Genomic DNA, 22746 nt, shown 5'->3' with positions numbered 1-22746 from the left:
AGGTTTTGAATCTCAGTACTTTTTTGGTACCAACAAAATCTGTCAGAAGGTATTCGAAAGCTCGCATTGAATGTCTCGCCACACTTATAACCTTTTTAAAATTTCATATAGTGACTCATTTAGGCAAAGTTTTTTTTTTTTCAAATGGCTGCCTTTGGTAAGACATTTAACATATGAGAGTGTTTCTACAAACCCCTCTCATGTGTTAAATGTTGTCCTAACACATTTAAATGTTTAAAATAAGTCATTGTAAAAGTGTCAAATTGCCACCCGTGTCCAAATTTTCAGTTCAGGATTGTGCCTCCAGAAAGTATCCAACTTTTGTTGTTGCTGTTGTTTTTCTTGGTGTTACAGCCTACGCTAAAATAAACAACATTATAGTTATTCAAATCTCACAATTTAATAAAGAGGAGGAGAAACAGGCGGGCAAACATGCAGAAACCAGTACAAGTTCGTGTGTGTGATCTGGAGAAAACACTTTAATAGGATAATAATATTTAGTCAAATTTTGGTGAGAAAATTGAAGTTTGCAGCAAACTGAGCATTAGACTGGAGGGCAGAGGAGTGGATTATGCTGCAAGGGGTTTCTATTACTATGTTTTGTTCACTGTTAAAAATGGTCTCTTGCAATCCATTTTAACCACTGTGAATTTACAATAAGCATCTCTGTTTACCATAAGAGAGTATTTATCATTTTACAGCCACCTTTCAGTAAATAAGGAGTGTTTTCATACTCCACAGAAGGATTTTTGGTGGCGTATCACCTGAAACTGTATCGACATACAGTACATTTGAGTGAACCTGACATATACATTATGTGTCTCTGCAACTTGATTTACGTTAATACACTGTATACACTGATTTGAACAAGCTCTCTGGTTGTGGTAGGAGGTGTGGCTGGAAGGAGAACAAAGTTGTTTGCAGGAGGACACTCACTCACCTGACAAGTTACAAGCTTCAGCTGTATTGAAAATCACTATATAGAAACAGAGACACCAAGATAACACTTAAACAACACTGATAACACACTGGTAGCAGCATCAGGCTGTGGGAGGATTGGTAAGGATGATTCACCTGCTTCAGAGTGACAAAGACATTATTACACTGGCGTGATATATTACTACAAGTATATGGACACCTTAACATTCACCCATATGTGATTGTTGAACACCTCTTTTCTAAATCAAGAGCATTCATATGCTGCTATAACAGCGTCCTCTGTGCTCGGATGTCTTTCCATGAGATTTTGGAGTCTGGCTGCAGGAATCAAGAGCATCAGCAAGATCGAGAATGGATTTCAGGTGATAAGGCCTGGTTCTCAGTTGGTGTCCCAGTTCATCCTGAAGGTGCTTAATGGGGTTGAGTTCAGGGTTTTGTGCAGACCAGTCAAGTTTTTCCACATCAAACTAGGAAAACCACTTTTTTAATGACCTCACTTTGGGATTTGGGGCATTGTCATGTTGAATCAGGAAAGTCTCACCCCAAATGTTTCCACAAAGTTTAAAACACACTGAGATATTCCTCAGATATAAGGGGACAAACCCAAACCATGAAAAATAGCCCGTAACAGCACGCTAACATGAAATGTATTGAAATGTCCTGATGGCTCAAATCTCTCTGAAAATGTATGGAATGACTTGAAAACAGTTATTTCATTACCACTCTTCAATATGAAAAAATCTCCACTATAAGTCACATTCGTCAAGCTAATACAGACGTTTTCATGAAGACTCACTGTTGGAGTTGTTGCAAAGTAGCTCCCAGGATGTATTGATTCAGGGCAGCAGCTTCAGACACAGACAGATTATTTTGCAGTTAATGGTTATTTTAAGCTGCAGATTAACAATGGGTTACCATTCCTCCTGTGTTAGTATACAGATGTGAACTAGGACTTATACTAATGCACAGAGTGTGAGCCATCTGGGGGGCGTAGCAGGGGATTTGGAGGCTAAGAGGAAGAGGGACAGAAGCAAGGAAGGCTGAGTGTATCTCAAGGTAGACGGTTTACAATCAGCCATCTTAAAAGAGTGTACATGTCATATTTGTGCTCTGTTGCTGTCCAGTATTTAGTTAAGACTGTTCAACACATCATGGCACTGTTCAATAACCCTTCATGACCCACATAGCTGCAGCTATAGGTGATTCTCACATGGGCTGCTGCTATTCTCAGAGGGCGCTCTGCTTCCTCATCGGACTCCCAGGTGGGCCGGATTCTCTTATCCTCACTGGGACGTCATCCATCTGTCCAAATAAAAAAAAAAAAAAAAAAATCCCCTTCACACCTCTGATCATGTTTCCTGTGACAAACTCAATAGCAATAGTAAAACCAGGGCTTTGCAGCAGGTACGTGCGTGGACAAGCAGAGCACACAATCACCATTACACTATATATAATTTATTTCTATTTCAGATAAATGTTCTAAATACTAAAGACCGGAAATGAGAAAGCTTTAATCCAGTGTGCTGTGTTGTGAGGCTGTCATTGGTTTGCTGCCTCCAAGCCCTCTATGGCACTCGCCTTGTGCCCCTCCCCAGAGCACATACACACACACTCATCCTTTTACACTCAGCGATGCATCGGCCCCTGTCACTGTTAATCCAGCCGGGTTGTGCCCCTGTGCATTGCTGTACTTCTGCAATCTGATGAATTCCCAACGGATGGCAGGACGCATCACATTTTAAAGCAGAGCAACTTTATACTCTTTGGATTTACAGCCAGTTGGAGCTTCACATCAGAGCCTCCGGTTCAGAGGTGGGACTCTGCTGAGCTGAATGATGAAGTCCCATCCAGGCACCGCGACTCTGCTGCTGCCTCTTGCTCTCTGCTTCAGTAAGGATGTTTCTGCCATCTACAGTTGTTGTCTGTGTTTGTTGTGTGTGAGTTTTAGTCTTCTGGAAAAAAATTGTAAGTGCTGAGTTTGTTTCTTTTCTGTCCCATTTTGTGCATTGATACCATTTTCCTGTTCTCATGTGTCCAGGATCCAGGTAGAGACTCACCTTGATCCTTCTGTCATGAAAAGCTCCAAGTTGTTAACATGGCTGATATGAGATTATTCCATTCAGCTTGTTCTAAAATTGAGGAGAGAAGGTTTTACAAACGCACTTACTGTACCTTAATGAAATGTCCCCTCATGCTCTGATTGTGTGTGTGTGTGTGTGTGTGTGTGTGTGTGTGTGTGTGTGTGTGTGTGTGTGTGTGTGTGTACATGTATTTGGCATACAACTTCATGTATTTCATTGTGAATTGCAAATTTTATGTCATTATATCGAGCATTTTGTTTAAGTTTGTTTCTGTCCAGTAAGATTACACTCTACAATTCATGAATAAAACCCGTTCAGTTGTGAGATTTATAACTATGAGGATTATCTACATATAGTTATAATTATGATATAATAATAAACAGAATTACTAAATCATTTTAAAGATGACTGGTTGCAGGAACTCACAGGTTGCTGAAACTCTTCAGGCAGATGGTTTCACAGTCTGGGAATTGAGGTTTCTAAGGCCGTCAAGTCTCCGTTTTATGCACCAAGTGGCCAAAAGTATCTGGACACACCTTTCTCTTTTTGATCTGGGGCAGTTTTTTATGGTTTAGGCTTGAGTCTTCAAGCTCAAATTATGGAAAATCTTAATGTGAAAGCATACCTGTCTCGTGGCAACAGTTTGGAGTATAAAGTACAAACTGTAAGTGAAACTGTTACAAGTGCTGGATCAAAAAGCAAACTGAAGGCAGAAGTTGGAAAAAAGATCCAAATAACATAAATCTCTTATAAAATAATATAAAAGTCAAGGGACACTTGACTCTTGTTAGACTGAAACATTGCTCTGTAACACAACAATGCTTGCATGGACAAACTTTGGTCTACAAAAACATGATATTCCCAGTTTGGATGAACTTGACTGGCCTGCACAGAGCTCTGACCTCAACCCCATCGAACAACTTTGGGATGAGCTGGAACAGCAACCACGAGCCAGGCCTTATGGACCAGTATCAGTGCTGGACCTCATTAATGCTCTTGTGGCTGAATGGGAACAAATCCCTGCAGCCAGGTTCTTATGCAAAGCTTCCCAGAGGAGTGTAGGCCGTTATGGCAGAATATTAAAGCCTGTGGTTTTATATTTTACCGTAAATATTAAACTGTTATTTTGACTTTGGGACAGTTTATCTAAGGCCACCAACAACTAGATCTACAACATAGCAACAGAACAGGAAGAGATCTACTCATCCACAACTCAAACACACCTCCACCCCTTCATGATCTGTTAATAGGTTGAGTTTTGGGTGATTTCTTTCACCAGAAGTCCTCTGTTCTATATAAATGTTTCAATATTTCAGTCAAACCTTGAATCACACCTTGTACCTGGAAACACAAAACAAACACAGAGGGACGTTGTTATATATGACCTGATCAATGCACTCGTGGTTTTGTAACCTCACATTGACTTTGAGGATAAATAATCCCTCCAGATGAACGGGATACAACACATTTCTGCATCTATTTGATTCATCCAAACAGCAGATGGATCATGTCTTTATAAGCATATGAACATTGTATTTCACTAGATGAAATCCTCAGAGCAACGCATTAATTGATTTTATTTTATTTATTCTTTCACCCTCAACCAAAATTTATTGTTTTGCTTCCTGTTATGCACATATACACATATATACTACATGCACAGTTTCCCCATATACACATTCCTTTATTTATACCAGTAAAATTATCTCAGTGTAGAATTATAATACTTTTATCTGGTCTTTTCCTCTCCAGCAGGTTTGGTCCCTTTGTGTCTCGGAGCCGCAATTCCTGTTTCATGTGATTCCATCTACAAGAGTTTTGCTCAGTGTTTACTCACACTTGGGGATAGTTTGGTGGAAACACAAAAAGACCAGAGTTCGCAGGACATCGATGGAATCTGCAGGTGAGTACCTGACCGTCACCATGGTAACACACCTTGTCTTGCCTTGATACTACTTATGATTTTTATTAAACCCCATTATTTATGGCCGGATTCACAGGAAACAATGTATGCATGTACTGGACATGATGTGGAAGAGAAAACCTGATGCATGAGCACATTTCATTTAACGCAGAAGACAACATTTGTATAAGAGTTCAGATTTATTGTGTAGGACAATATTGTTGACTGTTTATGGAGCTTTATAGTGAGTTACAGTTCATTGTTCAGCTGTCTGGCTGCAACTTTACAGTTTTGGTTCACAAAAAATCAGTTAATGCAGGTTTAAAATGACTTGAAACTTGTTTCGGCTGTGCTGTAAACGGATGCATGAACTGCTCCTCTGTTGCATTTCTGACAGATGCTACTCAAAGCGTTTGCTCCTAGTGGTCGACACTCGTGTCAATTTGAACATAAAGGCGTCAGTATGCTTCAATCGAAGTGCTTGTCGGATGGTTGAAGAGCGTCTGAAACCCCTTACCCCACCAAACCTTTCTGATATCGACATTTGAGGCGGCTGCGTCCTGTCCTGTAATTTTCTGAAACGAACAATCTGACAAACATGTCCACTTCATTTGATTTTTCTTCTCTCTCTATAGCTTTTTTATTCTTAACACAAGTACACCTGTTACTTCTGAGTGAAACCAAGTGCACCATAAATGCCTTTGACGAGATACTGTCCAAAAGTGTGCGTCATTATCCCTGTTTGATCGATTATTGTGTCTAACCCTTCTGATACAACACTATGTACAAAATAGTTTGTTTCAACCTTACAGTACACCGGCTTTGACTCTGGGACCTGTAGTGTAGAAACACACTCACCAAGTCAACCAGGACTGACATCTTTATGACATTTAATTAGTCTCAAAACCTGTGCACATAAAAAACAGGCGCGTGCACATGATATGAGTGCACAGAACAGTATCAGTGAGTGGAGAAGCATCTTTGCAAGGGAGCATTTCTGCTCTGACAGGACACAGGACTGTGTCGGGTGGGAGCTCGACCCTCCCTACGTGCTCACAACTGATACACACTCACTGACTTGTCAAGTTAACTTCTGAAACTTTGGAGGCTAGGATGGAAAAGTCCGCTTTCTGCTTTCCTTTTATTGGTCACTACTAGTACCAACCATGACCTTTGATTGGCTGTTTGGATTGATCACTGACACAGTCGAAGACAGGCAGTTGCCTGACAACAGAGGGAAACATAAATATTGATATTTAACACCTGATTCTCCATTTTTTCACTACTTACACTAAGGAAAGAGTGTTAGACATCGTAGCAAAAGCCTCAACGCTGTTTAAACCCACTTTCAGATTTGTGAAACCTTTATTTTGCTTATGAAAACAGAAAAAAAGGCCAATTTCAGTGTTATTTCTCCATTCAGACCACATTAGACCAGGTCCAGATCAAAAACCACCATACTTACACTTGTCAAATCTGGACTAGATTAAAAGGAGACTCCAGAGACTCACTAAAACACAGTTTCAGATTTGTGAAACCTTTACTCTTTTTGTGAAAACGCAAAAAAGGGCGATTTCACTGATCTTTCGGCTGGAAATTCACAGCATGATCCCACGTCTCTCCATTTCATCAGTTATGGCCATGTAGAGCTCCTCTTTCTCACTTAAAAACAAAGTTATTTTTACTTTTTGAAAGCGTGTGTTGAGCAGTTGCAGGCATGTAGGAAGGGTCGAGCTCGCTCTCGTCACAGCCCCGTGCTCGTGGGACCGCATTTGTGCTCGTAGAGCAGAAATGCTCCCTTGTGGGGATGATTTCCCATTCGCAGATACTGTTCTTTGTGCTAGCATCACGTGCATGAGCCTGTTTTTATGTGCACAGGTTTTGAGACTAATTAGACGCCATACATCCTAAGGATCTTAACTTTATAATCTGCTCAGGTGTTTACCATATGTAATATCATGAAACCATTATTGTGGCTCACTTTCTAAACTTTCTCCTGGCTCATGATGTATTGCAGTCAGTATTTCATTTTGTTGCATTTCTACACTTAACACTGACATTTCTTCCCGGTTCCTTGAAGATCCTGGAACGCTTTCCATGTTTGTGCCAACTCAGCTCTGGCCGGCTGTCCTGGAGAAGCAGCAGCAGTCTGGGAGTCTCTAAGACAAGAATCCAGGAAGACACAGTTCTCTGGAAACCTCTACGATATGTGTGCCAGCCGCACCACCCTTGCACCCAGCACTGTGCCTGCACCTCAGAGCCCACCCACCTCCGACCAGACCAACCAGGAAACACTGAAAGGGCAAACATACAGGCATAGCCCCGCCCTCGCCACACTGATCTTCCCTGTGTGCAGCACGTTATTGGCTCTGCTCAGGATCTAGTTAGGTCATCCGCCTACTATGTACTACCGACGAACGCAATATGCAGTATGTAGTACATACTGCATACTGCTTTTCATAATAATATGCAGTATGAAACTGTTAAATCGATTTAATTTGCAGTATGCTAGGCCAGGCTTAGCCAGTTTCCAGATTTGGAAAGCGGAAGTAAACAATAGCACGGCTAATGGTAACAGACGACGTGACTGAAAATGTCGGAGCAAATTTCCAAATATGTGTTATTTGGATAAAATGACCACATTTTGGGAATCTAAATGGCCTTTAAAAATATTAGAACTTAATAAAGTGACATATTAACAGTCCTAGAGCGAAAATTACAGCTTTTAGCCTGGCTCAAAATCTCTGCCGTGTTGCTTTCTGCCATTTCAAAAATGACTGGTTGCTGAAACTGTTCCAGTGCTTTGCATTGTGGGACACAGCAGGCGAGGTAGACTGGTTGGACACATACTGGAGATTTTTTCCAAATCAGTCGACATTTGGGTATAATTGGCATACTGCAGTTTTTGCTTTTGTTTGCTTACTGCATACTTCATGCTACATTCTGGCCAAATCAGCACCTACTGCTAGTATAGTAGGTGGTTTCAAATCAGACTGATGGTCATCAGAGAGTCCTCGTCCCCCAATGATCCAAACACACGGGAACATTTGTCACAAGTCATCATGATTATGTAACAATCCTAAGATCAGGATTTCAGACACTCAATCAGAAAGAAACATTAAATAAATATTAATATAGAATATTATATACTTTGCTGTTTAACTGCATCACTTAAGATAAACGGACTGCAGAACAGCTGCCAGTGTTCGATTGAATTTACATTATGTGATATTGCTGGACTGACAAAACAGACCCTCTGACTTTGTGAAATCACTTAGCCGAAAAAAAACCCCTCATTTATAAGCTAATATTCTTGGTAAACACTACCGCAGTTCATCAGTAAAACCACATAATTTTTAGGGCACAAGGGATTTGAGAGACGTTTTAATGCCAGGTTTTCAGATCTACTCTCGATCCAATCAGGTGTAATCCAGAGGACAATGTTATTATTATTATTACAGGGTGAAAAACTGTGTTTTTTGTGCAGCAAGTTTTGTTTTTATCACCCTGTATAACTGGTTTAACCTCAGAAAAATAGATTTTTGTGTGGAAGCATTCCTTGCAGTGTGTGCATGATGTTGATTACATGATTATTTTCATGTTAGACGACTCATTCCAGTGGTTTTCAAGTCCCTTTTAAGCAGCTATATGTTTCTTTTTTATTCTATTCTAAAGTTTCAATTAAATCAATTAAATAACTCCCCAGTTCAGGATACATATAGTATGTAAGTATACGTAAGAGAACACACATAAAGATGTATATTTCAATAAAACACATATAGGACACAATTATGCAAAGATATTTAAAAATATTAAAATGTGTAAAAGTATAAAGTGCAAAGTAACAGCTAAAAGTATTAAAGTGTCAAGTTTCATCCTTATAACAGTTACTGTGATGATATTTAACATTATATACAATAATTTCTCTTTGATGGAGTGCACTCTGTTCACTGGTTTTCACTTCATTTACACCAATGTATTTACTGTAATATTTTCTGATTTAGTTTTTGATTATTTGCACTATTGTAATTTTTCATGACATTATAGAGTGGTACCATCCTCTTTGTGTCACTCTGATTTTTAACCCAACAAAAAATCTAATTAAAGGTATCTTCACATACACAGTACTTTAAATTTAGACCATCTTTCCTTGAAGTTGTGTTATTTTTGTGTCTGTTGTATGTGTGTGTCTGTGTGTGATCTTAATACTCTTAAGCGGTTTCATAACAGCAGAATCATGAGTAGTTTAATCTAATCTGTCTTTATTCATCCACAGTGTAGCAGGTTGCACCTCAAAACCCTTAAAAATAGTCTTAGTGCCCTCGGAGAACCTGTGTGGAGGACAGACAGGCAGACTGACTGGTTGTGTGGCGTGTTGCTATGTTGTCATTGTCATGAACAATGACATGAACATGACATGAACTGACATGACAGCGAATGGTCAGAGGTGATAACTTCATGACTGCAGCATGATGAATATAAGTTATTGCAGCCGTCACTGAAACCTCAACTTGACATCCTGCTTTATATTCTGCTTCTGCTTAAATATTCATGTGTTACACTGATTAAAGTCAATTTTGTAAATGCAGGTCACCAATGTGTAACCCAAAGTTCACAGGTTTAGTGACTGATTCGAATATTGCTGTTTCACTACCTTCACAGCTTTAGGTTTACACACTTGACTCCAGGTGCAGTTTGCTGATGACTGGTTTTAGTTTTGAGCTAAAAGTCTTTGGCTTTTGTACTTTCTGCTGAGAGACTGCATATTTATGAGCCCAATTTGGCCATGATGTCTTATTTTCAGTATTGTGAACAAACATGGCAGGTCACCATGGCCAGAGAGGGAAGGATTGGACTTTGCCTCAGTCAGAGCTTTCATGAGTGTATCAAATATAATTGATTTTCACATAAGAAATCTAACAAATATGAAGGTGTTATTGTAGATTGAAGAGGCAAAGGCAATTTATTTGACTGTAAACATCTGGAAACACCAGTCAATAATGTGTGAGGCCAGTATTTTTCAGACAATTCAGATTTAAAATGTGTGTTTTTTCACCTTTTCACCAAGACTAATTTCAATCATTTTTAGTCTGGTTCCAGACCTCTACATTGCTGCTCATTTCTCAGTTTTTTCAGGATGCAAATAATAGAAAATGAAACAATGACAATTTAGTCTAAATATATGGTCTAAATAATTATAAAATGTGAATGAAATTATAAGATTGTTGTTCTTTCTGCACAACATTTAGGAAAACTTGCACGGTGTTGCTCTGGGTTCATTTCCTGTTCAGTCTTGTTGCCTTTTTAGTCCAACATTTCAACATAATTTTCTTACATAATGTAATGATCATCATCATCTTGTTTTCACTCTGTGGTTTGTACATGGGCACCTTTATTAAACGTGAATAAGGTCTTTTTATGTCATTTTTTAAAAGTTAAATCTTGGGATATTTCTGAAAACAGCGCGCGCCTGGAGGGAAAAAATATTAAGTCTTTGAACTGTCCCCAGAACACCTTGGTGAGTCTGCTACCTATAATCTGTCTTTGTCCTGCATTTCACTTGAGAAAATCTGCAACATCTCCATGAAATCTTTTTACGGTGCCTCAAAGCGCTCGCATTCTGCGCCCAGCTGTTTTAAATGTCCAAAATAAAGCAAGAGGTTTTTTTTCTCCTCCCTGCTGAGAGATGTGGAGCAACATTTTTTTGACCATCGCCCTCTTTTTGATAACAGATGGTATGCAGCATAAATCACTGGGATTATGGATTCCACCTATAGAGGACTATGTTCTTTATGACCAGGACATAACAAACGCTGTGATCCTGTAAGCTCCACCGCCCACCAACTTTCTGCGCATGTGATTGTGTAAATAAATGAAAAACAAATCCACAGTGGCGCAGTCCAAAACCTATACAAGCTGCTGGCACATGTTAACATCAACACTGACAGCTGTAGGCACACTGACCTCCTGTTAAAGGGGATAGAGGGTGTTGTATGTTGTACAGATTGTTAAGCGCTCGGGGGAAAATTTATGGTTTTGGCTGTAGAAATAAACATTATGTACTTTACTGTCAGATGGCAATGATGTTTAGCTCTTACAGTACTGAATAAAAGCGACAAATATCACAGTGACTTAAAGGAGACATGCTTTTTGTGTTTTTTTGTTGTTTATGTACAGCTATGAAGTTGGATATCTATGCTAAACATGGTCAAAGTTCCACAACTTGAGGTTAAAGTATGTAGAAATGCCGCCTGCATGCCAAAAACCAGGGCTTCAACCTGCTCTGAATGCTTTGTTTGCAAGTGGACAGCTCCCCGTCTGAAAAGTGAAATCAACGCAGAAGTGCGTTAAACCTGCATATTTTCTAATGGCCAGCAGGGGGCGACTCCACTGGTTGTAAAAAGAAGGCAGATTGTATAGAAGTCTATGAGAAAATGACCCTACTTCTCACCTGATTTATTACCTCAGTAAACACTTTCTTGATGAGTTCATGGTCTCAGTTGCTAGTTTCAAATCTTCTTCAATACAGCGTGATGCTCATCTTGTAAATTATGGTCCCATTTAAAGTAAAATAAACAATGCAGCAGCATATGCTTTAGGGTGTGGCTACCTTGTGATTGACAAGTCGCTGCCCCAGCGTCAATGTTGATTATGTAACATAACCATGGCACAACCCCAGATTCAATGAGTATAGGTGTAGTTGCTGCTATTTCACCGTGTGTTTTCAGTTCATGAACGGTAACTAACATTTTGGTCACCTAAAAAAGTCTTGTTCAGTGTTTAGTTGTACTAAAAGACCTTCTAAGGAGTCGGATGTTCAGTTTTTCCGGTAAGTACATTTTGTTTGAATGGTTTTAGGCCTGTTTTTCGCTGGCGAAAATTAGCATTAGCATTATCACAGTTAACCATAGAATGTAAATGCACCGTGCTAACCAAGCTAGCAGCCTTCACTAGATTCAGCTCCACCCTCTTATCCAAATATGGTCACTTCTGGCTCCAAAAATCAAAGATAGCAAAGGTGAAATCCAAGATGGCGATGGTCAAATTGCTAAAGTCGAGGCTTCAAAGTGGCAGTCCACAAACCAATGGGTGATGTCACGGTGACCATATTTTTTTCTAGTCTATTTTTGTTTGTGATGTTTTTTTCTACCCTGACGTTGGCTTGTCGCGCATGATCATAAATGGCCGTCCATTCCATAACCCTGCTTGCTAAGGTTGTTGCTAAGGTTTTTCCATGTTTTTTGTGTTGTCCACTCTCATATTTTGGATCATATTTTGGCCCAAACATGTATGGATGTATTTGAGAAGTTGACATTTCAAGCAAGGAATGAGAAAAACTAGTGAAATCCCACTACTATAGTTTGTTTCATGGTTTGTTGATGTTGCCTCCAGAGCTGGAGAATGTCTGTCAATGGTCAGCTTCCAAGAGCTCACCAATCAGAACAGAGTGGGCTCGTCAGGAGGGGGTCCTTAAAGAGACAGGAGCTAAAACGGCCTGTTTCAGACAGAGGCTGAACTGAAGGGCTGTGTGAAGGGTTAGTATAAGATGAATAAGGAGTTTTTTGAACTGTAAATCATGCAAAGAAATTCCAATAGAGCCCCAGCTCTGTGTGTGTGTGTGTGTCTATGAGTGTATGTGAGAGAGAGAGAGACAGAGAGAGAGAGAGAGAGAGAGAGAGAGAGAGAGAGAGAGAGAGAGAGAGAGGTTTATATCCTCACAAGTGAATGTGAACTGTGCGTAGATGCAGCGGTAGGGTCTCTGTGTGTATAAGCAGCCTGGCCATGCGGGCGGGCAGGAGCGACATTTATCAGCCCTCTAAGTGGCTGTAGGAAAAGCAATGCTCGCTGGGATGCAGGCCCGTAGCCAGGACAAATTGAACCGGGGGGCATTCAGTTTTCACAGGGGGACCCCTCATATCAAGATAATGTTAAACAACGTGTGCTCTAATCCAAAAACACATTACAAACTTGTTAATTACACACTTTTAACAAAAAAAGGGTTCACTCGATGTCTACGTTAGAGCACATCACAGCGTAGCACGATGATTTTCTAATACAAACTTAATGAACAAAAACAAGAATGATAATAAATAACACTTGTTGACTTCTTGCTTATTCACGGAATATTTTGTGTGTATACCTCCAGGGGTTTCAGAGAATAATGCAATGAACAACGCGTTGAGCATAAATGCCGCTGTGCATGATTGTAGCTCATGCACCATCTGTGGAGGCCCGTGCCACGGTGTCTTGCACAAGTATAAACAAAGCTTTAGAGGAGTTGCAGGGGACACATCTTGGCGTGGAATCTCCTGAGGACCTTCTCCTTCCATTCATTCAGACATTTGCTTGTGAGGTCTCTCTGTAAGGCCAGCTGCACCAGCTACACCTTGTGTGCATGGTGCATGGACCAATGGTGGTCAGTGAAGACATTCCTCAAGACTAAGAATGAAGGTCTCTCACTTCCAAGATCATCTGGAGGCTGAAGCTGTGGTCCACTGACAGTCACACCCGATCCCCTGTGAACCGATGACAGCAGCAGGGCTAAAGTTAATGTTAGCTTGGTCTCCGGATGTGATTTCGTTCCCTCCTCCTCCCACAACAACCTTTCCTTCTTCTGCTTCCAAGCTGGACGTGTCTTTATTGTTTTGTCAGTTGAATTTGCTTTAACAAATTTTTTTGGTATACATTGTATACATTTCACCATACATACTATTTGCTAATGCTAACTCCCAAAATTCTTTGAGTGGTGAGCTTAACCTTTAACCTTACGGGTCACCCTTAATCTTGCAGTTATGTGCGAGATTTGATGATTGATGGTCTTCCTCTGAAATTAGGCTGCTGCATCACAATTAAATTATGCACCAAAACAGCTTTTGTCTGCATAATCTCAAATGTAAGCAAAAATGCAAAACACATGCCATGGGGGAGGGACATTGCACCTCAAAAGTCCCACTCCAATCTGGCAAAGAGGGAAACTGTGAAAAGAACCCCAAAGACCCCTGAAAGTTCCTGGCGTAATGTTTGTCAACGTGGGCGCCGCTTTATTTTCTAATCTTTTTTGGCATTTTTTTCCTTTATAGAGGAATATTATAGGGTGATACAGAATTCAGCAGCCAGTATTCAACATACGACAACACTGTATTTTTTGAGTTTTGAGGCTACATTGCATATTCTAAAATAGATATGCATGTAGTAAATTAACCATGCAGCAAACCTAAGGCAAGATAGTACTCCAGCAGAGGAAATATGTACAACTTGCAAAGAGAGTGAGAAAAATGCAAAGTTAAGCAGCATATTTATGCCCCAGAGCCTCCAGCAGGTAAGCAGCATGATCTCATAGAACACAAAAGGACAACAATTTGTTGCATGTCTGCATTTTTCTTTTTAATGACTTAGATATGACTTTATATCGTTAATTGATATCTTATGTTATGTTATCTTACTATATCTTATCTTATAATATCTTATTGTATTTTATTTGATCTTTTCTTACTGTATCTTATCAGTTCAGCTGTGGTTCCTCTTCAGTGCAGTAAATATCAGAGACAGACTGAGAGAATGAGAGAGAGAACACAGGCAAACATACTCACTTTAGTGACAAATTTGTCACCTCCAAGTGAAATGTTTAATAGTCAAAATGTCCAATTAGACCACGTGCGTCGTGTGTGCGTGTGGGTGTAGGACTATATATATATGCACAGCTAACCACTCACCAGGTTTACTTGTGAAGCAAAGCAGCAGAATGAACCAAACACCTGGACTACTCTGGAAAAGTTAGTTGAGTGCAGAAGCTTTAAAGATAGGTGGGTGTTAAAAGCTTCTAGTGTTGGTGTTGTGAGTCTCGGAGGAGGTTCAGGAGGATCATGGAGGAACTGGCCAGGGAGAGCATCAGCCTGCTGGCTCGGTCTGCGTCCCATGCAGACCCTCCGCGGCTCGGTTCGTTTGGAGCGGTGTTCATCATGCTCAAGTCTGCGTTGGGAGCCGGACTGCTCAACTTCCCCTGGGCTTTCCAGAAGGCGGGAGGAGTGAAAACTGCCATCACTGTGGAGCTGGTGAGTACAGCATCAAACACCTGCAAGAATAACTTAACTCCTGTAGTGTTTAGAATAAATATTAGGTGCATCTAAACAGGCTTATGAACACTTCTTAATACTTTTCATTGAATAATTAGAAACTTAACTGTAAGTGATTTAACTGTACTGACCTTGCTGACCATGTGTCTTTAAAAATGTGTATATTCATGAGGTTTTGGGAGTTTTGGCCTGCAACTGAGTAAGTGTGTATGCACAGTATAGACTCACCACCCTGCTTTGTCTCCTTGGTGTGAAAGAGGCACATTTTTTTCACAGTTGAGCTCTAATGAAGCTTCCAGTTAAGGTGAGGAACTTTCACTGCACTGCATCCACTAAAAATGCATGTGTGTCGTGGATGGATTACAGTACGGACTGTCCGAGTAGACCTTGGGGCCCAAGAGGTTAGGGGGCCCCTAAATGAGAGTGTGCAGTAGGTTTGAAACAAATTAAGTCAGAAGGCTCAGTGTTTCAGTCTCTGTTTTTGTTTATTTTCCCTTCATAACACATCTGCGCAGTGTGTACATAGGTCACAGTAAGTCTACATTAAAATTAATAAGACAGTTTGGATGTTGGAGAGCAGAATAATCTTATAATTTGCATCACAGGTTTCTTTTGATGGTTTCTTGTAATGTTATGTGTCCTGTGTTGTGTATATGTGGCAAGAAGCATTAGAAAGAACCAGAGCTAAAACAATCAGTCCATTAATGATTTAATTGTCAGTCAGAAAATTATTCAGCTTATTCAACTGTTTTGATAATTGATTTACTTACTTTTAAGTAATTCTTAAAGGCAGAAACGCCAAACATTTCCCAGTTCCAGCTTTGCAAATGTTAATTATTCTTCTGTCACATTTAAATGAAATGGACTGTTGGAAATTGTGATCAGCATGTTCTACTATTTTCTGACATTTTATGGACCGAACCACTGAAAGATTAATTAAGATTTGACTTTGAGACTGATTTTGGCAATATTTGTTAGTTGCAATCCTAGAAAGAATTTTCTCTCTTTATCTCCAGTGTGAATGAAATCCTGAAGTTCAGCTTCAGTTTTCAGCCAAGAGCAATTTGCAGTTATGGCTCACCTTCAAAATGTCTCTAACAAAGATTCAATATGACAGCGAGCGACACATTTCTTGTGGCCAGGTCAGGCAGGAGGACGGAGGGGTCTCCTTGTCTCATAACCCACTCATGGTGTGTGTTCGTGTGCCAATGTCAGCCTGGTCTGAGGAAAGATTAGTGTTGAGTTTATCTCTTTGGTGCCCCTGCAGGTATCCCTGGTATTTCTCATCAGCGGTTTGGTCATCCTCGGCTATGCCTCGTCTGTCAGCAGACAGAAGACCTATCAGGACGTAGTGCGAGAGGTGTGTGGACGAGCTGTGGGCCAACTGTGCGAGGTCTGTTTCTGCTTCAACCTCTTCATGATATGTGTGGCCTTCCTGGTGGTGGTGCAGGACCAGCTGGAGAAACGTAAGTGCTGCTGAGTCAAACCAGAACATCCATGAATAACGTTAATTTTTTTAAGTGTGTCCAGTAAGTGTGTTGGACCTAATAACTTCAGTGAACAACCGAATATCAACATCAATGTTAATAACATCATGTGGATCATCTTATAGGCAGATCAGGTGCTGGGCTTCGGGTCCTTCCTTCCTCTGAGGCCCCCCAATCAATCACAAGGACCAGTTTAAAACATTGTGGATCAAAGCTGTATTATCTAAGTACAATCCTTAGGCCACTTGTGCGAGTTATGCCTCAGTTTTAACTTTAAACCAGTATAATTACAAGTCCAGGCAGCAGAAAAGGTTGAACAAGTGTTTATTTGAAAGTTTTTGATCACACTCATATCAACATCTTATACAAATAAAATTTTCACCTCAGACCAGTCCAGAATGATATATGAAATATAATCATAATGTTAGCATAATCTGCTAATAATTCAGTACTGAAAATGTACTGTATGAACTTCTATGTTATGACATCATAACATATAACATATGTAACATCAACATAAATAATTACCAATTAAAAAAACGACTCTAACAGTCCCCAGTGACTTCTAAAGAGAGAATGAACATAAACTGAATATAAACAATATCAGCATTTCATGAACATGAAGACCTTTAAACATGATGGAGAAAGAAAAAACAGTCCAGGGTGAATTATGAATAGATAAATAAAATAACATACATACATAACCAAAACTCGAACGTGTATTGATGATGGATATTTACACAAGTCTGGTCTGAAGAATAACATTTAAATAATCAATTTTGTACAGTTCTCAAAAAATGGATCCTTCTGGGTTCTCAAGTTGTATCAAGTTCTCTTCATTACATAAATATTTTAGTACCATCAAACTACCATCAAAGCCTTTGACAACACAGCGTATTTCTTTCTTCAACCATTTCTTAGTTATGGATTTCTTACAAACCACGAACAGTATTGTCAACAAATATATTTATCTTCTTCATCTATTCAGGTTCTTCCAACTTACTCAGGTACATCAGCTCAAAACTAATAGTTCTGGTTTGAGAGACAGTTTTCAGGAAGCTGTGAAACTCCACAATATATGAAACGATCGCCCTCCGTTTCCCATTTTATTTTAGCGTTGAATGTGTTCTCTATGTTAAGTTGCTGGAGGCTTTTCATCATCATCCTCATCGTTGCGTTGGTGATGCTTCATACCATCTGTTAATCATCTCGCAGTATTTGTCTGTTTACAGTCAGTGTTGTTTTTTAGAAGCTCAACGGTGTTTTGAGTCTTTTCATGCTGTTAAAATACCTGACTGAGTTTGTGAATAATTTATCAGCCACTTCCCATATCAAAAAATTAATCTCTTTCATGGCCACAAATCATCCGCACTTTAATTTTCATTCTAGCCAGTAGTAGGGTAAACATGTGGCTGGAAACAGTAACACAACCCCCTTTTTCATTTTTCCTTTGTCATTTTGTCCATCTGAAACCATTCAAATCCCTTTTAATGTTTTTGCTCTGTTCCAATTTTAAACAGAGCATTTGATTGGATTTACAAACACACCCAAAAAAACCCTCAAAAACCCATTTGATCAGAAATTCGCAGATGGGCTCAGAGCACTTACTGAGATTTCCTGAAGGACAAAATGCCTTATGCACGTACACAGGAATGCTCTGTTTCTCATTATTCTTTATGTTCATCTGCCAGCATGAAAGCATTTATCTTGCAGCATTAAAAAACACAAACCAGACTGTTAAGCAGGATGTAAATCTAAAAGGCCTTATAGATTTTGGTTACGGATATTTATGTGCATATTTTTCATATTTTCTTCATGGTGCAACAGATAAATACTCTATTCAACTCTGCTTTTGTTTGTCCAGTGTGTATTTCTTTATATGAGACGGTGACTGGGTCGAGTGAGGGAGAAATGCCGTATCACTGGTACACCGACCAGCGATTTGCCCTCTTCATCATGTGTCTCATCATCATCCTACCGTTGTCCATCCCCAAAGAAATCGGCATCCAGAAATACACAAGGTACATGACACTTTATCTGCAGTCTGACCGGCATCCTGATGAGTGTAAATTCATCTGTGCTTTAACTCTTTTCTCCTCTCATCAGTGTGTTGGGAACGCTTGCTGCTACATATCTGTGTGTGGCGGTGATTGTCAAATATTACCTGATGGAGAGCCACACTGCCATAATAACTCCAGAGCACAGCCAAGGGTCAGTGACAGTGATTTTTAATGGCTGCATCATAATTTAAGTGCTTTTACAAAATGTATGCAGTTGTTGTTGTTGTTAAAATCTGTGTGTTCTGTGTCTTTCAGTGTAAGTTCGTGGGCATCGATGTTCAGTGTTGTGCCAACCATATGCTTTGGCTTCCAGGTAGGATCATATCATCTTCAGGCTGGTTTTGGGTTTAAAAGTTCTTAATGTCACACGTTGCCTTCAAGTGGAACTCATGAGGTTGTTTTAGAAGTGACAATTTACAGACAATATGCTTGACATTCAAGTAGTTTAAGTCTAGAGAATGCTGTTGCTAAGTGGCTCACAATAAATATGGACATTGCTTTGTTCCCATTTCAAAAGAAATGAGAAAATTATAAACAATTAAAGTAATTAATATCAAAATAAAAAAAAAATTCCCATGGACATTTTAAAATATGATCTGACACTTTTGTGTCAGATCTATCAGAAAATTTCAACCCCTGAAGTTGTGAATAATATTGTTCAAATGGTGTCATCTTGTGAAGACAACAAAATGCCACTTCAAGGCAGCATTTCTGGGGAATTGTTATATTTTTCTCACTTACCAAGAGGCATTGATGCCTCTATTATGTCTTTGCTTATACACTAATAGTAAGTTGCATGTCCATGGAACAAGGTGCCAAAAAGCAGAGAAATACTCATTTTAAACTTCTGCAAGGATGAAATGCTGGCCTAACTTTATGAAAAGGTATAATTTCTGTATTTATAAAGTTGCTAATTTGACTATTAAATCAGCAAAGACCTTAATATACCTCTGGACACTTCATGTTTAAATCAACTCAACACAGTGTATTTTTAACCTTTATTTATTCAGGGAGGTTCCACTGAGAGCGACACTTACTTTTGCAGGAACTTCCTGTTCAAACTCACACAGTTATACACTTTTATACCTGGAAGCTGCTCAGTTCAACTAATCAGCAGCTCCAGTAGAGGGGCAGCAAGCTGTGCTGGTTGACATTCCCCACCCAGATTTATCCTGCCAGTCTGGGGATTGAACCAGCAGTCACATGCAAGCATCTCTAAGCTTCAGTCCACCACTGCCCCACTGGTGGTGTGATCAGCAATGACAGATGAATAAGAATATGAATAGTTTGTGTAGTTTGTGAACAATAGTTACATATGGAGTTAAATCAACTGTTGCTACCTTAGATATATGTATGTTTGTATTGAGGTAAACAAATTTAACGTCATTGTTCAACAGATTCTCAAACTCCAAGCAGAGAAGAAAGAATGACTCTCAGTAGGAAGTGTCCCATTAACTGGTGTGCCTTTGTGTGTGTGTGTGTGTGTGTGTGTGTGTGTGTGTGTGTGTGTGTGTGTGTGTGTGTGTGATTGCAGTGCCATGAAGCCTGTATAGCAATCTACAGCAGCATGGAGAACCAGAAGCTCTCCCACTGGGTGGTCATCTCTGTGGTCTCCATGTTTTTCTGTTTGCTCATCTACACTCTCACCGGTGAGTCGACCTCTACAGCATCAACCTCGGTGCTTAATGGGTTCACCTGAAAGCTGATAACCATGTCCGCTCTCTCCATTGCCAGGTGTGTACGGCTTCATGACATTCGGGCGAGATGTTGCTTCAGATATTTTGATGTCATATCCAGGAAATGATGTGGTCATGATCATTTCCAGACTACTTTTTGGAATATCGATTATTACCATCTATCCTATTATTCTTCTTCTGGGGAGGTAAGTGACACCAGAGTGCACATGTAAGCACAGAACTCATAAGGTTAAGTTGTGTCATATCATTTGTGAGTTTATGTGTGTGTTTTAAACTCTGTGTGTGTCAAACAGATCTGTCATCCTGAACCTGATGCTGCGTGTCCAAAGGCGTCGTCGGGGAATCGTCACTCACTCCTTTGAGAGTCGCTGCAGAGTGGTCCTCACTGTGATCTGGATCACCATCACTCTGCTCATTGCCATGTTTGTCCCCGACATGGGAGAGGTCATCAGTGTCATAGGAGGAATCAGTGCCTTCTTCATCTTTATCTTTCCTGGTATGAAACCAATCATAATTTGAAGAAACGGATATTTTTGGGTTTATTTTGCCCTTATTTGAAAGCGGACGGTAGAAATGCAACAATGGTCCCCAGACAGATTTGAACAGGGGATATTACACAGTATATATATATATATAAGCCACCAGATGACCAAAACATCCTATCTTTAATATGTGTATCTATGTTTGTTACCACATAATCACATATGTATGGACAATAAGTTAGAGCTGCAATGTTTAGTCGATTAATCGATTAGTCAACAATCAACAGAAAATTAATGGCCAAATATTTTGATAATTGAATAATAATTTTGAGTCCAAATCCCCTGATTCCAGCTCTCAAATATGAATATTTTTCTGGTTTCTTTAGTCTTCTGTGACAATAAACTGAATGTCTTTGTGTTGTGGACTGTTGGTCGGGACAAAACTAGACATTTAAAGACGTCACTTTGGGGTTTGGGAAACAGTGCAAAACATTTTTCACCATATGCTGACATTTTATAGACCAAACAACTAATTAATTAATTGAGAAAATAATCAACAGATAAATTGATAATAAAATTAATCGATATTTGCAGCACTACCGATTATATATTTGTTCCGTCTTATTATTAGCTTGTCAGTCACCAGTAAAGCACTTTAAATTGCACTTATCTGTATGAAAGGCTATACAAATAAAGTGATTGAGGCCATGTTCTTGACTCAGTGAAGTAAATCTGGTAATTGTTTGTCTATCTTGTGTTGCAGGTCTTTGCTTAGTGTTCACAATGCAAACTGAAACTGTGACTCCCAGAGTCAGGTGAGTCATACTGTATGTGCAGGAAATTATGATTTTTTAAAAAATTAAACCATAAATGAGTTAGCAGAGAGGAGAAAAAAAACCTGCTGCTGGTCATATAAACACAACAATGAGGACTGCAGAGTAACAAGTACAGAACTAATGTTACAAGTCATCAGTGCACAGCAAGTTGCTCCTCTTAGTCAGGTGAGTCCACAACGTCCTCCTGTGTCAGGATTGCATCGTCTCCCAAGTATGAACGACAAGAGGCCCATGTTTTGTAAAGCTTAAATGGCTCGTCCTTCAACAAAAAAAGCTTCTATGGGCCAAAATAGATTTGATCCATTGTGTTGTAAAAGGAGGATGTTGGGATATATAATGAATGATCATTAATTAATGTTATGCAGAAGATTCATATTGTTGCCTAATAATTTGTTGTCCAAAGTTGTTTTTTTTCCTCCTCACTGTTGTCTGTACTCATCTTTCTCTTGGTGTAACTGATCTCCTGCTTCTCTCATTTGCAGGGTGATTTTAACAGTTTGGGGAATCATAACCGTCGTTGTTGGAGCCTTCATCTTCGGACAGAGCACAACCATTGCTATCATGGAGCTCCTACACAAATTCTGAAATTCACCACTGTTATCTGCAGCAGCAGCTTTACTGTGACTTCAGAGCGTTTCCTGACGCTCTTCTGTTTTGCACATCTGAATGTTGCATTTGTAAAAGTGGTTTTTAGTTGTAAATGTGATGCTCATCAAGGTCGTCCACGGCCTGGATATAAAATGTGTTTGTTATGTGAGACTGTTATATTTGATGCATGAATAGTGGATTTAAATTGATTATTAGTCAGTTATTACTGTACCAACATATATTGTTAAGTGTCTTATTAAGTATGTATAGCAAAAAATGTTTGAATGTATGTTTCTGTTTTATTGTTTTATTTTGTATGTCAATAATATATTAAATGAGAAATCACAAAATGTTGGCTGTTTGAGTCTTTGTGTGTGCTTGCAAATCACTGCCAGGGGGCAGTATTGCACCATTTAGGAATTATTTATTTATCTGTGTGGTTATTCATTCATATACAGTATTTGTGGTAATACATACACACACGAGAGGAAGAAGGACCCCTAAACTGACACAAATTAGACCACAGACCCCCATCTGATAAGATTTTTGCTTTTAGATGTTTTATTACAGAAAGTGTATGTAACCCAGGACCAAAATAGT

At 39.5% G+C, this 22746-nt stretch overlaps 2 protein-coding genes across 3 annotated transcripts; both read left to right on the top strand.

The window, feature by feature from the left end:
* The first annotated feature begins 2568 nt into the window (after positions 1-2568).
* On the top strand, positions 2569-9050 carry nrn1lb (neuritin 1-like b). Of its 2 annotated transcripts, none has more exons than XM_044360696.1 (3): positions 2569-2829; positions 4776-4923; positions 7004-9050. In XM_044360696.1, exons 1-3 carry the CDS (start codon positions 2772-2774, stop codon positions 7305-7307), a joined length of 510 nt encoding a protein of 169 aa, XP_044216631.1. In that variant the 5' UTR covers positions 2569-2771; the 3' UTR covers positions 7308-9050. The 2 variants fall into 2 exon arrangements, with proteins under 2 accessions (XP_044216631.1, XP_044216622.1); XM_044360687.1 differs by having other exon boundaries at positions 4773-4923.
* A 3513-nt stretch (positions 9051-12563) lies between these two features.
* slc38a8b (solute carrier family 38 member 8b) lies at positions 12564-22462 on the top strand. Its single transcript, XM_044348184.1, has 11 exons — positions 12564-14242; positions 14430-14975; positions 16264-16462; positions 18348-18504; positions 18590-18694; positions 18799-18856; positions 20078-20192; positions 20278-20425; positions 20534-20736; positions 21486-21537; positions 22041-22462. Exons 2-11 carry the CDS (start codon positions 14787-14789, stop codon positions 22141-22143), a joined length of 1329 nt encoding a protein of 442 aa, XP_044204119.1. The 5' UTR covers positions 12564-14242; positions 14430-14786; the 3' UTR covers positions 22144-22462.
* The last annotated feature ends 284 nt before the right edge of the window (positions 22463-22746 follow it).

Source organism: Thunnus albacares, chromosome 1 (genome assembly GCF_914725855.1).
Source record: "Thunnus albacares chromosome 1, fThuAlb1.1, whole genome shotgun sequence".
In the NCBI taxonomy this organism is placed as follows: domain Eukaryota; kingdom Metazoa; phylum Chordata; class Actinopteri; order Scombriformes; family Scombridae; genus Thunnus; species Thunnus albacares.
Note: the sequence above shows the minus strand (reverse complement) of the source record. Positions and strands in the feature narration are given on the sequence as shown.